Source organism: Phyllostomus discolor, chromosome Y (genome assembly GCF_004126475.2).
Source record: "Phyllostomus discolor isolate MPI-MPIP mPhyDis1 chromosome Y, mPhyDis1.pri.v3, whole genome shotgun sequence".
In the NCBI taxonomy this organism is placed as follows: domain Eukaryota; kingdom Metazoa; phylum Chordata; class Mammalia; order Chiroptera; family Phyllostomidae; genus Phyllostomus; species Phyllostomus discolor.
The window spans coordinates 3,420,615-3,436,687 of NC_050199.1; the positions used below are offsets into that span (position 1 = coordinate 3,420,615).

Here is a 16,073-nt window from a genome sequence, read left to right on the forward strand (position 1 = left end):
TATGCTTTGTATATTTAGGTTTCTAACAGAAGTGAGGCCAGTCAGGAGTCTTGGTAGCCTTTTGACATTTCCCAGAGTGCCATGCATGCTACCATGGCTGGCCTGGTTGTCTCTGTTGGGGGACCCTCCCCCACACCACCCCACCAAGACAAGGACTCTAGGCAAGGCCAACAGGGGTGATCTTCCATCTGCTGTGACCCATCTCCCAGAGGGAGAACAAGTGTCCTAAGGAGAATATGCAGAGGACACCATGACGATGTGTGACATCTCCAAACAGACACCTCAGTCATAGGAAAAATGACCTTCAGGATCAGAAAATATCTCTCCAGCAGATGCTAATAGTATTACTTGCTCTGACTATGATGACAATGGACTGTGTTGGGAAGACCTGAGGATTTGTTCCAGCACCACCTCTGACCAGAGACAAGCCACTTGGAACCTCTGCATTTCAATCCCACATTGGGAGATGGAGCCACCTGCCCAGTGTCCTGTCTCTGTCCCAAGAAAACAGCAAGCCTCCTGTTGCTCTAGCCTGCCTTGTACAGGGCCCAGGGCTGCCCAGGACTGCCAGGAAGAGAACATCAAAGTGACCCATGAACCATGAAACACTCCACCCACTGGGCATTCTGACAACTGTCACCTGTGGGTGTTTCCAGGGAGTCCAAGCTGGACTGAGGGGATGGCTGGGGCAGGAGATGGGCGTGGCCAGCAGTGACCTGTGCACTTGCTCTGCTCTGTCTCTCACTGCAAGTGCTGTCACTAGGGGCACCTTCCTGCCTGGTGTCAGCAACAAATGCCCTGGCTCTTCAATGTGTGCCTGCAGCCCAAATACCAGGAGGCACCCCCTGGCTCCTGCTTACCTTGGAAGGATTTCCAGGGGAAGGAATAATGAAAGAGATCCTGCCAGCCCTCACAGAACGCTCTGTATTGCATTGCACCAAAGGGAGATGCAGAGGACACATTGCCTTGCCTTATTCCTATAAAAACATAACCTGTGTAGCCCTTAAAAATCTCTCCAAAAAGTCCTTCAGAAAGTCTTGAAATTCTTTTCCTGCCACCCCAAAGCAAACCCTGCCAAAGTGGTACCCTCCCCACTTTTTAAAAAAATCCTCACCTGAGGATATGTTTACTGATTTTAGAGAGACAGAGAGAAACATCAATGTGACACAGAAACATAGGTCGGTTGCCTCCCATACACACCCCTTCCGGGAATCGAACCCACAACATGAACAATGTGCCTGAATGGGGATCAAACCCACCTTTTGGTTTACAGGATGACACTCCAACCAAGTGAGCCACGTAGCTAGGGCTCCCCTTGCTTTTTGTGTCTAAAGCCTTTAGGATCCATCACCTTGCTCTATGTTGAGACTTAAGGCAGAGGAGGATCAAAAACCACTTTTCACAGCCCAAACCAGTTCCATCACTTCCCCCAGTGACCACCAGTTGGCAAACATGCCACTGTCTGCGTGGTGACAGTGCAAGCAAACTTCATAATAAGTGTGTCTCCCAAAAGCTTCTTTTTTCCCCAAGTAACTTGTGGTTTGATCCACTTAAATAACACATATCCTCTTTCAACCCTATTTGTAAGGTTGGCCTTAAATAGACCTGCTATGTGGGCAAGATTTCACTGGAGGAAATGAGATTTTTACCTAAGAAGCATTTCACAAGCCATTCTTGTAGTTGCACAAAGAATGGGTAAGACTGAGGCCAAGGCAAGCCCTACAGGTCCAAAGGGGACTCAGAGGTCATGCAGCTCCTTCACACACATGCAAAGGAAGCCAGGATCTCTAACTAAATGCAAAAGCATGGGATTCCCTTCCAGTTCTAAGGACATTATGCAAATAACTGCCAGCAGGGAAAGGACATTTATCAAAGAATGCTGTCACAATTTTACAAAATCTCCATTAGAAAGGAAGAGCTGGTTGACTATAAATCAGTTCATTGAGGCTTTATTTACAATAGGCAAGATCTGCAAACAGGCCAAGTGCCTGTCAGTAGACCAGTGGATAAAAAAGCTGTGGTACATTTATACAATGGCATACTATTTGGCCATACAAAAGAAGGAAATCTTACCTTTTGTGACAGCATGCATGGACCTGGAGATTACATGTGCTGAGTGAAATAAGCCAGGGAGAGAAAGACAAGTACCACAGGATTTCACTTATATGTAGAATCCAATGAACAAAATAAACCGATGGATGACATACAAGCAGAGGTATGGACACATGGAACAGATTGACAGCTGTTGGTGGGGCGGGGGGGTCCTAAATGAAAGAAGGTGAAGGCATTAGCCCAAAAACATATACACATAATCCATAGACACAGAGGGAAAGGGGGGTATGTGCAGGTGGGCAAAGGGAAATGAATGGGGATGGAAAGACTTTGCTTGGGGCAATGGGAGCACAGTGGAGTGTACAGATGATGTTTCATGGAGTTGTGCACTCAAAACCTGTAGATTTTGTGAACCAATGTCACCCCAAGAAACTCAATTAAAGAAAGAATTTAAACCCCAAAGAGGCAAAGGGTCTCTTGAACATTCTAGCAGAACACCCATCCCACCTGGGACCACAGGCAGTGTTTTGAGAACACGAATTTAAATAGCTGATAGACTAGCCCTGGTTGGTGTGGCTCAGTGGATTGAACACCGGCCTGCAAACTGAAAGGTTGCGTGTTCGATTCCCAGTCAGGGCACATGCCTGTGTTGTGGGCCAGGTCCCCACTTGGGGGCATGTGAGAAGCAACTAATTGATGCTTCTCTCTCTCTTTCTACCTCCATTCTCCTTTCTCTAAAAATAAATAAACAAATAGAAGAGCTGATAGACTTATGTCATGGGGAAAATTGTTCTCAAACACTGTGCTCTCACAGACTTGAATGTGTTTTGAGATGAAGGACATTTCAGGTCAGCCCTCTGGTTTCTGTCCTGGGAACTCCACGTGACCCTCTGTGTGCAACTAAGACACCAGGGGAGACCATCTAATATTTAACCTATGAGCAAGTCTTCCCCTCAGTCATTGTTTAGTTTGGATGGAGTCTTTTTAAACTTCAAAAGAGCTGTGAGCCATCAAGTAGAGGTTTGTGACATGTGTATGTTATGCCACCAAAGTTCTTGATCGAACGTTTTGGGAGGCACATCTCACGCAGAAGACATCCAGTTAATATTTGCTGAAAGAAGCCATCAGGGAGTGAAGCAGCTGGTTGTTGTCTCTCCTGGCTTGCCCCTAAGGGTAACTTTGGAATGTCATTGATTAGAGGGCATTAAAGTTAGTTAGACCACCCATGAAGTTTGAGAGAAAAAGGCATCTCCCCCCTGCCTCCAAGGGCATACCTATTGCATGGGCTTCTGGGAGCAGTTACCGAGATCTGTATAAACAAGACCTATGCTTCTAATGCAAATTTTGTAACCATTATCTGAACTGTGGTATCACTAATCCCCAAAAGAGAAGAAATACCACCACCACCCACAAGTGACTATAGATGCTGAATGGAGTAACTATGGGTTGACAGTGTGAGAATGACTTACCACTTGCCCCAGCCATCCTGTTCCACTGTATCCAGGGAGATGAAAATTTGCATTCATGTTAAGTCCAAGTGCACATACTGACAATTTGCACTCACACATAAGTCCAAGCACACTTGTGTACAGTAACTTTTTTCATAAGGTCCCCATTCTGGAAACAACCCAATGGAAAGAAAACCGCTTTACACATTCCTCAAAACACATTTTAAAAACTTGAATAAAAGGCAAGACATACCACATTCTTGAAGAAGAGGAGTCAATATTATCAGTATGTCAATTTTGCCTAAGTTAACATAAACTTAGCACCACCCCCATAAAAATAGTATGACTTTTTCTCAGTCTGGAGTAAAACTGATTTTTCTCCCCATAGAAAAATATCAAATATACCCCACACAGGGACCTGCCAGTGGGAGCTGCAGTGATTGGCTTCTGTCATTTTCTCCAGTGTCTGTGACCAATAGTCCTCCTCACCCATCCCAGGTGGCAATTCCAAGACTCCCCTCCTTAGCCCTGGTGACATCCAGGCAGAGGCAGTGTAATCCCTTGAAGGGGGCGGGGGCAGAAAGGGTGTGAGGGGCCGTCCTGTGGCTGTTCAACAGCAAACCTGCTCTCTATCCACCCAGTCCAGGCCTGCCTTCCCAGGTGTGGCAACGAAAATGTCAGCAGACATTGAATGTTTCCTGGGGAACACAGCGTCAGCTGAGAATCTTTACTGTAAAGACAGGAGGTAGCGGCAAAGCTTTATTTATTGATTTCTTGGTTTGAGTTTTTTTTCCTTTTTTGAGAGAGAGTGAGAGTGAGAGATTGGTTTGTGGTTTCACTTATTGATTCATCATTGATTTTTGTATGTGCCCTGACCAGGGATCAAACCTACAACTTTGGCATACTGCAAAGATGTTCTAACCAACTGAGACACTCAGCCAGGGCCTTTTTTTGGTCCATTTTAAACTGCTTGTTTTTTTTTATCTCTTTAGCAAATGTGCATTATTTGAACCGCCCCCTCCCCCCCCCCAAGTCTCTGATGCTCTCTGCTAACTAGTTGATGGACCCTTTTGAAAAGTTTGATCCTTAAGCAACTTCAGCTAAATGGTTGCAAACTTCCGTCAGGATATTACTGACTCCACTTTACAAATGAAACCAAATACTCTTCAACAGGATGAAAGCAATCTTGTGGGGGCGGGGGGAGAAATTAGTGTGAAGAAAGGAGTTAGAGAAATGGGATGTAGAGATTACCGCCTGTGCCCTTGAGAGTGTGTCCTGTTAATCAAGTCCTGGTGTTTTTGCATTACTAAAGTTAATGCAAAGGTTACTGGGTCACCTTCCAGGGGACTGATAAAGCAAGAGAACTCCTCACAGCATGTTTTATCATTCAGACTCCATTAAAGTATCTCAGTGTGTCTCTCATAACAATTTCCAGTACTCAGCAAACTGCTTTGAATACCTTTCCTTCCTCCTACATTTTAGTACAATTTTTTTTTTAACTTCAAAAGAATGTTTTTAGGACTTCCAGCCAAGGTGGAGGCGTAGGTAGACACTGCTTTCTTGCACAACCAAAAGGACAACCAAGTTAAAAAAAAAAACTGCCAGAAAATCAAAAAATGTGTGGAAGACTGAAAACCAAGGAATTAAAGAGGAAACATTCATCCAGACCAGTAGGAAGGGCAAAGATGAGCAGCCAGGTAAAGAGGACTCATGGCCAGGCGGAGGCTGAAGGGCCAGGGTGGGCGAGGTGACGGCTGGCAGAGTGGGCAGTCCTACATTTGTGTGTGGATAAACCAGGAGGATCAACTGGGGAGTGAGAGAGACCGCTCAACCCAGGGCTCCAGTGTGGCAAAATAAACCCTCAAACCTCTGATTGAAAACCTTGGGATTTGAGGCAGCAGAAGTTCCCAGGCTCACTGGAGAGTTTATTGGAGAGACTCACAGGATCCCAGAATGTACACAAACCCACCCACCTGGGGATCAGCACCAGAAGGGCTCAATTTGTTTCTGGTTAGCAGAAGTGACTGAAAACTGGCAGAGAGCTGAACAAGCAGCATTGTTCCCTCTTGGACCCCTCCCCTACATACAGTGCCACAATGCAGCAAACTGGGTTGCCCTCAGATGGTGAATACGTAGGCCTCCATCCCTTATGGTGTAACAGGCAACCTAGAAAAAAAATTGTATATATATATATATCTCCCAAATGGAAGTACAGATCAAAGTTTCAGAAAAAATACAACTAAGTGATGAAGAGACAGACAACCTATCAGAGGCACAGTTCAAAACACTGGTAATCAGGATGCTCACAGAAATATTTGAGTATAGTAGCAAAATAGAGGGAAAAGTGAAGGCTATGAAAAGTGAAATAAGAGAAAATGTACAGGGAACCAACAATGATGGGAAGGAAACCAGGACTCAGATCAACAATTTGGACCAGAAGGAAGAAATAAACATTCAATCAGAACAGAAAGAAGAGAGAATTCAGAAAAAAATGAGGAGAGGTTTAGGAATCTCCAAAACAACTCCAAATGTTCCAACATCTGAATCATAGGGGTGCCAGAAGAAGAGGAAGAGCAGTAAGTGTAAATATTATTTGAAGAAATAATGAAAGAGAACTCTAGTCAGGCAAAGAAAATATATTTCCAGGAAGTCTAGGAAGCTTAGAGAGCCCCAAAGAAGCTGGACCCAAGGAGGAACACACCAAGGCACATCATAATTACATTACCCAAGATTAAAGAGAAGAGAATCTTAAAAGCAGCAAGAGAAAAGGAGACAGTTACCTACAAAGGAGTTCCCATCAAGCTGTCAGCTGATTTCTCGAAACAGACCTTACAGGCAAGAAGGGGCTGGAAAGAAGTATTCCAAATCATGAAAGGCAAGGACCTACATCCAAGATTGCTCTGTCCAGCAAGGCTTTCATTTAGGGTGGAAGGGCAGATAAAGTCATGTTCAAGGAGTTCATAATCACCAAGCCCTTACTATATGAAAGTTAAAGGGACTTATGTAAGACAAAAATGATCAAAACTATGAACAGTAAAATGACAAACAACTATCAACAACTGAACCTAAAGCAAAACCAACTAAGCAAACAACTAGAACAGGAACAGAACCACAGAAATGGAGATCACATGGAAGGTTATCAGCAGGGAGGGGACCTGGGGAGAATGGAAAAAAAGGAACAGGGAATAAGTAGCATAGATGGTAGGTACAAAATAGACAGGGGGAGGTTAAGGATAGTATAGGAAATGTAGAAGCCAAAAAATTTATATGACCCATGGACATGAAGTAAGGTGGGGGAATACTGGTGGGAGGGGAGGTACAGGGTGCAGGGGGATAAAAGGGAGAAAAAAATGTGAGAACTGTAAAGCATAAGTAATAAAATACATTTAAAAGAACTGGTATATTAGGGTAGCCAGTGCCTGTGGTCAATGGATGCTAACGCATGGTGAGAATCTTCGGATGAAAAGTAATTATCCAATAAAACCCCACAGACTCAGTACTCCTTAGCATCTATTGGCTTATGTGTGTGGCTTCCTTCATCTGAAAAGTGTACTGGAGATTATTTTGCTTTTCTCTCCCAGGGACATTTGGAAATATTATTGAAAAATGTAATTTTAAGATAATTTTGTTTAGAGAGAGAGGAATGGGGGGAAAGGTGTCAATGTGCAAGAGACACAGTTGCCTCTCATATGCCTCCAACTGGGGACCTGGCCCACAACCCGGGCACGTGCCCTGACCAGGAATCAAACTGGCAATCTTTTGTTTTGCAGGGTGGTGCTGAACCCTCTGAGCCACATCAGCCAGGGCAGAAAAATGTAATTTTAAAAGTGTGAAACTCTATGGTAGGATTAGACAGCTAGATAGATAGAGCTGATGAAAGGACTGGGAAACTGGGGAAGTAAATTGGACAAAAGTGCCTGAAACAGAGTGTAAAACATAACTGGACAATCGATGGAATACTGAAGAGGCATGGAGAATAGTGTGAGAAGTACCAATATGTCTCCAGTCACTTCAGAGAAAGAAAAGCAGATTGTGAAAAAGGCAATACTGGAAGTGAGGCTGAAACTTTTCCAGAGTTTTAGTTAGCAAAAGATTGAATCCTCGGATTGAGAAATCTGACGTCTTGAGTAGGATGAACAAAAATAGCTTCACACCTAGACATATCAATGAAAATACAGAAACTTCAGATACAAAGAAAAATTCTTTTAAAAAAAGACCCCAGAGAAAAAACAAATTTGTAATAAAGGATTTAGAATTAGATCAATAAATCCCAAATTTCTCAAGAGCACAAAGGGTAAAATGACATTCCAGCTCTGATCAGTGTGGCTGGGCAACATCCTGCAAATTGAAAGGTCACCAATTTGACTGCAAGGACACATGCCTGGACTGGGGACATTTGAGAGGCCACTGTTCAGTGTTTCTCTTACACATTGATGTTTTTCCCTGCCTGTTTTACTTCCCGTCTCTCTGAAAAGAGTAGGTAAAATTCTTTTAAAACACCGCTTCCAAGTGTCAAGAGAAAGTAATTCTATATTTACTAACCCATCACTCCGGAATGCATACATTTTCAGATAAAGAAGTTAAAAAGGACACACTTTGGGAGGAAAGTAATTGGACCCAGAATGCAGTTGGACCCAGAAGCAATGATGAACACAAACTAGTGAACACATGAGTAAATTCAAACCAGCACGAATTATAATTTTCACTTTTATTTATTTATATAGTTAAGGATTTTATTAAAAATAAAATGGCTATGCACATCACTCCAACCTCAGGAGCTGATGCATTTCTTTGCCTTGAGTCTTCATTTATGGTGTAAAATGTAACTGAGCAATGGTTAAAGGAGTATGAGCTCCAGCAGTGTGACACTGGTAGATGCTTCTTATAAAACAGAACTGTTATTTCCACATATCCCATCTCAGACCCCTTTATCCTGTCTAGTCTTCTGGAGACCAGAATGTTTCTGCCAATATCTAGAGACAACCTCTGCTGCAGCTGGATGGCAGGGGTGGGGCCCTTCTCCCTTCCATTTCTTAGAAGTTATCAGAATTTCTTAGTCTTTCATTAACATTTTAATATAGTGATAGCCTTCTATTATTGTTTGTATTTTTGCAATTTTGTGAGTTTGTGAACACTTCATCCACCATTTGTTTTTGAATAAGCAGAGTTTTCTTCCGTTGACTTCTTACTGCTTTGCCCCTTCATGTTTTTATTTTTTTGATTTTTAAAAGAAAACATGTTTTAAATGGGTAGACAACAAGCACACACAAGTACATGATAAAATGACTTTAGAGGGGTATCTGGAAGGGTTAACTTTTCCCCCTGGCAACTACTACTTGACCCAGCAATTGTTCTCTTGAGTAGCAATCCAGAGAAATAATCTTATTTCCACATAAGAATCTGTATCTTAATCTAGCTTCATTTATAATATTCTAAAATAAGAAACACTGATTTTCTTCAATGTGAATGGCCTAATAGATTGTGATGGACCCACAGCATGGACTACTAGTCATCAACAAAAAAACCTTTCACAAAATCAGCCTAAATAGATTAAAATACATGAAAATGTCCTCTGTTAAACTTGACATTCTAAGATATCTTTGTTGTTTTCATCGAAGTACCTTGATGTGACTTAATTATATCAATAGAAAACATAATGTTTTCTAGGGGTTAGAGACATAATAGAGAGGAGATGAAGATGAGTTTGAATATAAAAGGGCATCATGAGGGGTCCACGTGGTGAAAGGAAAATTTTGTATGTTGCTGGTATCATAGATATATCATACCATATCATACCATAGGTTTGCAGGATGTTACCATAGGAAAAAAGTATGTAATGGGTACAAGGGTGCTCTGTATTATTTCCTTCAATTGCATGTGAATTCTCAATTATGAAAATATTATCAAAACAATATACATGGTTAACAATTATAGGCTAACAAATTCAAAGTCACTAAAGACACTAAAGCTTTCTTAAACACACACAGACACTAAAAAGCTTTTTTAAACATGTTGTTCTTATAAGGATGTAGCAATTCTAAACCTCCTAGTGTGGGAGGGAGTAGCACTTCCTCTGACTAGAATCAAAACAGCCAGAATTTTAATCTTTACCTTTCTGATCCTTAATCCTTTATCTGTAAAATAAACATAAAGAATGTCAACCTCAGACAGGATCACTGTGACAGTTTTTAGAGATATTTATGGCAAGCTCATTATATGTGCTATTTGCAAGTGTTTAGTAAATGACACATATAATTGTCATATTTACATAATTGAACAAAATTAGTGGTTTGGCTGATTGTCACCTCAAAAGTGAAACTCATGTTGGTGCAAAAGGAAAGAGATTTTATCCAGGTGCTAAGTGACCAGGAAGTATCACAGTCTTCCATCTCAAAGACCATCTCTTCTTTATATTATGGAAAAAGTCCAACCATCCTTACCCAGACCAAGACAAGAGCCAGTATCCAGTTCCTGCTCCATTTTCCGGTCCTTTGGAGGGGACTGCTAAGTGGTCACAGTCCCCATCCAGGAAGCTTAGCTTGTTTCTGGGTGCTGTTCTTTTCAAACGTCCTTCGGGACCCTTTGTGAGGAGTCTGCATGGCCTTGGGCCATGCAGCTGAAGGAGTCACATGGTTGCATGTTCTCATGGGAGAGTGTGTGCAAGCCCTAATCCTAACCCTTCTGTCCAAGCTACTCCTAAACTCCATACCCACGTGGCCATCCATTCTTTTCTAAATTCATTTAAATAACTCGAGAGAAATTATAACCTTGGGCCCTGTCCCTTTTTCTTGTTAAAAGGCCCCTGATGGGAAAAACAATTTAAATATGGTCAGTAAAAATTTTCTTTTTTTATCCTCACCAGAGGACATTCTCTTTTGCATTTTAGAGAGGGACAAGAATGGAGAAACCAGTCAGTGGATTGATTGGTTGCGTTAGTATAAACAGACTCAGGATCCACACTGAGAACTTCAGTGTCCAGACCTTGAGTTGCATGCATCCTTGCCTCTAAAGGGGGTTAACCCAAAACCTAGTTTAGTGCCCTGACCGGGAGTCAACCTGCAGCTTTTTGATTACTGAAGGACACTCCCACCACTGAGCCACACTGGAGAGAGGGGTCTGTGAACTTTCAAGCACCAATTCTTTGTTGCTCTTCTATTCTTATTATCTCTCTGGCAAATGTGAAAAGAACAAATAACTGTATGGAACAGGTAAGTTTCAAATTAATATTCTTTGCTTAAAAGAGTGACATTTATTAACTGCAGGAAAAATAAAAAAGGTCTACCACCAGATCAGATTCTTTCTATATCTCAAGTTGTCTGTTAACTCCCCTAATGCACAATAGAAAATTAAATTCCCCTGAACAGTCATTCCATGAGGTGTCAACAAGTGACTTAATCTTGTAAGAATATATCCTGTCCTCTTACACAAATCCTAAAAATATTCTATTTGCTATATTTACATGAATCTCCCATACTGGATGACTAAATATTTTTGTGTATGAAGGATAACAGGTAAAGTTCATCTTACTCACACCTGATTTCTACCAGATGCTAAACAAGTAGCTTTCAATAAAGGAAGATACCACATTAACTTAAAATCTAAACAAAATTTTTAAGAATTTAACACATACTGAATTCACATTATATAACAATAAACTTTAGTTGACCAAACACTGTATTTTAGAGATTTAGTTTTCTAAAAAAAAAATACCTGAGGTATTGTAATATACATAAATATCTGAAGTTTCAATTTATTATTTTGGAAAAGCAACTTAGGTTTTTTTTTTTTAAGATTTTATTTATTTATTTTTAGGGAGGGAAGGGGGAGAGAGAGAGAGAGACAGACAGACAGACAGACAGACATCAATGTGCAGTTGCTGGGGGTTATGGCCTGCAACCCAGGAATGTACCCTGGCTGGGAATCGAACCTGGGACACTTTGGTTCCCAGCCCGAGCTCAATCCACTGAGCTACGCCAGCCAGGGCTAACTTAGGTTTTAATTGAAAATGAAGAAGCCTGAGCTTTTTGTTTGGTAAATAGCTGATTAGGTTGAACTGCACACTCATTGTGCAAATGACACTAATTTTATGGTATGTGCCACAAAAAATGTTCCTATTTGATTGGTAACAAAAAGCAAAAAAAATGACTTAGTTCCCAATTTCTCATTTAATGCTGTTTTATGTAATGTTATAAAAATTTAATTGAAAAGTATTTGTGCAGAATTTACCTTAATAAGTAAACTAACAAAAGTAAAATAACTGGAATAAAAAAAAACAACAAAAAATCTGTTTCTGTTCAAACTCTCAAATCCAATTTAAATAGAAACTGATGAAAAGAGGTAACAAATGGGCTTTGTTTATACATAGTCTTCTAGGTGGTGGTGATATTTTTTTTGTCTCTAGAATGTTCTTTTTGAAAAGATTTTATTTTTAGAGAGACAGTAAGGAAGAGATTGAGAAAAACATCAATGTGTAACCACATATTGCCTTATGCATGCCCCTTACCGGGGACCTCGCCCACAACCCAGGGTGTATCCAGGCTGGGAATCAAACCTGAAACCCTTTGGGTTGCAGGCCAGCACTCAATCCACTGAGCCACACTTGCACAGGCCATTTCTTGTTTTTTATCCATTTAGACTTTGTTGACATATACTTCAAACATGGATTACTAAAGAAGCACAAGTCATTTTTATGTTTAGTTAAACTCGACTTACATTAATCTTGGCAATAGTATCTGATAAAAAATAGACAATAAAATGTTTCGTAAGTAAAACAAAACAGAAGTGGTCATGAAAAAAATCAGATGTAGCACTAATATTTTACAGTGTTGTTTCTTAATGATTAATTTGTAACTTTTGTTTGGAAAAAAATGTTTGTCTTTACTTTTATTATGAATAATCTTGTGATTAACGGGATTTTTTAATCACAAATCATAAATATATTAGCAGTTAAAAGGACCTGAAACTACACTTAATCTAGCAATGGACTTTGTCATAACCTTAATGAAAGGGATAGGTTCTGAGAAATGTATGAAGATGATTTTATTGTTGTGGGAACATCAGAGCATACTTATACACACCTAGATGGCACAGGATATTACACATTTAATACCTTTTGCCCTAGGCCACAAACTTGGTACAGCATGTTACTAAATACTGTAAGCAATTGAAATATAATGTTAAGTGTGTACCCAAACATATCTAACTATAGAGAAGGTACAGTAGAAGAACAGGGTGTAAAAGATAGCAAATGGTGCACCTGTATAGGGCATGTATCACAAAAGACACTTGCAGGACTGGAAGTGGCTGTGGGTGAGTCAGTGAGGGAGGGTGGGCAAGTGTGAAGGTCTATGACAGCACTGTATGTGACTTGATAAACTCAGCACAGTAACATTACCAAAACATGTAATGGACTGTGCTATGAAATTTGGAAAACTATGATGTCACTAGGCAATAGAAAACTTTTAGCTCCATTATAATCTTGTGGAATTCTCATAGCATAAGTAGTCTACTGTTGTCTGAAATGCTGTCATATGCCATAGGAGTATACTTTTAGAAAAGCAGGTTTGCAAATATTTCTTCGTAAATTATTACACATGAAAATTACTGTAGAGATTTTAGTTCTTGAAAAATTATCTAATTTATTGAAGTATCTACAAACTTTTTGTTCTTTAAACTATTGGGTTGGCCAAAAATGTTACATGTTTTCCATAAGATAGAAGAAATTTTCATATTCACCGGTACAGTTATTGATTTGGATATTTTGAGTATGTTGGCTATTTGCTGCTGTTGGCTTCCACTGGGTAGAGGCCTGGTGTGCTGCTAACCATCTTCCAATGTATAAGACAGCCCCACAGCAAAGAATTATTGGCTAAAATATTAATAGAACCAAGAAACTTCACAAACCACTTTTGACACATTCCATCGGTCACAGCAACCTTCTCTGTAAATGGCATACATCATTTTTTGCATTTCAGTTGTTTTTATCTTTCTTGAAATAATAAACGAAAATATCCTGAAATGTTGCACATTTTCTTGCCTCTTAATATTAAAATGGCTACACAAAAATTCACCAATTTTGATAGGTTTTAATTTTTAAATGCACACTGATATGACAGCTATCATAATACAATCTAACACAATTGTTTCAAATGAAGTTATTAAAGACAACTAAGTGCTACCAGAGCCACTGTATGGAAAAGACAAGACAATTTTTGGCCAACTCAATACTTATAGGGAGAGAGAATACTCAAAGTGTGCCTGAAAAGGGTACTTCATTAACAGAATCATCAAGGCATTTCACTACATGAAATTATAAATTCTTTTTTTGATGCTTGGATAAGATAATTTATATGACTCTACCAAAAGTCCCTGGAAGATTCATAGAATGAACCATGTTATAAAATGAGAATACAAGGTAAACTGTTCAGAAAGTGGAAGTGTTATTATAAATACTTCAGAAAGAAGATACTATGATTAGTTAAAAGTAATTTGTTCATGTGAAATAAAAGCCTTAAGAATTTATTAAAATTCACTGATTTAGTGATACACAATTTGAATATTTTTTCCCTTCCCTGTTGTATAAGCAGAAAAGGCTGGAATTTCAGAGTCATCTAAAAATTAAAAAAAAAAAAAGTCACTTAATATATTTATTCTTTAAAGTGAAGGCTATCATTCTACACTTTTTCCATAGCAAAATTAGCAAATCTATGTTTTCTTACTCTCACTCACTATTTTCTAAGACACATTTTGCTAGCAATTATTTACTGGCTGTTACTGCAATAAGTGTGACTTAAGACTAAAGGACATATACTTTAAAAATAAACGTAATTTTGTAAGCAATGTTTTGCAATAGTAGTTTTGCAGCAGTTACCTCAAAAACTACCAGAGATCAGAAAAATTTTAAGTTTTGTCTTTATACAATTATATATTTTATGTTATACATGTGTATCTTTCTATATATAAATATATAAAATCAGATTTAAAATTGAACAGAAACTGAGTCTTTACAGAAGTTTTTCTAAAACTCAAATATTGGAAAACACTTGAAACATTAAACAATTTTAATAGACATTTCTGTACAATGCAAAGTTGTTTTATTTACACATAGAAAATGTAAAAGGAGTAGTGTCTAAAATGACAGAACTCCTTTATATTTAATGGCAGGTAAATCTAAAAAAAATAAGCAACATTCCATTCACATATAGTTTTAAGCAATAAATAAGTTTTCATAAATAGTGTGAATCTGTATCAAGATTAATAACAAAAATCACAAATCTGGAGTTTATTCCTTAATTCATGTGCAATCCATTACCTTTGTGTGTTGACTACTATGCTATGAAATTTTAAAAAATTTACTTTGCAACCAAAAGTGCTGTGGCCTCAAAACAATACAGAAAAACAAAAATCAGTAAAAAAGTTTTTCTGTCTAGCTTTTCACTTTAAAAAAAATTTGAGCAAAGATTTAAATTAGTTATCCTAACTAACAATGACTAGTTAGGACAGTATTTTCCCCCAGGAAAATTCTTGAAAGGGTAAAATATAGATGAAAACAAACTTATCAGTCCAGAAATAGAGAAATGTAAAAAAAAGTGTCTTCAAGTCAGTAGTGTATTAAAAATTGCCAGTTTTGACAGATATCATGAAATATGTTTATTTTTATTAAGTACACTGGATCTGCTTTGTTGAGAATGTTAAGTAGAGGCAGTGCTCTCCTATGTGAAGTTGGTTGACACTCTGTTCTTGAAAAGTTGCATAGAAATAGCTTTTAGTCAGCAGTCTTATTAAACAGTTACAAAACCCAGTGGTGCAAAACTTTCCTGAAGAGCAGAAAAGGCATCATTTAATATTCTTGGGGCAATATCAAGAGGAGGAGGATGATATCGAAGGAGCCTAAAATTAAAAATAAGTTATATTAATTGCTTTGGTATATTATTCTTGGCAGTACTCCCTAGCTCATAGCTATAAACAATATACTGCCTCCTTATAAAATGAGTTAGAAAGACACTAAATGTCCCAAGTTCACCAGCTTGGTACATTTAATGTGTCCTGAAGCATTAACCTAATTTTCCTATATGTTATCTTTTATTAGAAATTCTCGTGAATCATAATCAAATTCCTAATTTTTTAGATGCCAAAAGAGAATCTTGTGGAAAAATAATTTTAAAATTTAATTAAAATCTTATTAGTTAATGTATTTCATAAATACATGTATTTCACATACAAGTTCTGTCCAGAAAAATTTTAGCCATTGGTAACATAGAACAATTCACTTGACATGGAAGTAAAATGGCAGCCAAAGAGAGTATACTGGAATGTGCATGTGTGAACAATGACGACTTTGGTCATTGGGCAGTAGATATCACTGAGTCAGTAGGTATACTCTTGTGGCCATTGCACTTAAAATGAGTGAGTGAGTAGGGCAATGAATCTGCATTCAATTTCATGTCAAACTTGAACAATCCTCCATGGAAACTATGTGGTTGATTTAGATGATTTAGAAGGCTGCATATGGGCAACTGGTGACTGGCAACTTCATCACAACAATCTGCCTGCTCACGCACAACGTGCTGTGCA

General features: G+C 38.9%; 1 protein-coding gene across 14 annotated transcripts in view; it reads right to left on the bottom strand.

Annotated features, from left to right (window-relative positions):
* Window positions 1–13,634: 13,634 nt before the first annotated feature.
* Window positions 13,635–16,073, bottom strand: part of LOC114489888 (lysine-specific demethylase 6A-like) — a 245,469-nt gene continuing 243,030 nt past the window's right edge. For 12 of the 14 annotated variants that reach the window (XM_036017236.1, XM_036017232.1, XM_036017234.1 and 9 more), the window contains one exon: window positions 13,635–15,389. In XM_036017236.1, the coding sequence (XP_035873129.1) occupies window positions 15,360–15,389 (30 nt within the window). In that variant the 3' untranslated portion in view covers window positions 13,635–15,359. The remainder of the gene's footprint in view (window positions 15,390–16,073) is intronic. The other 2 variants (XM_028503738.2, XM_028503737.2) reach the window with 1 other exon arrangement.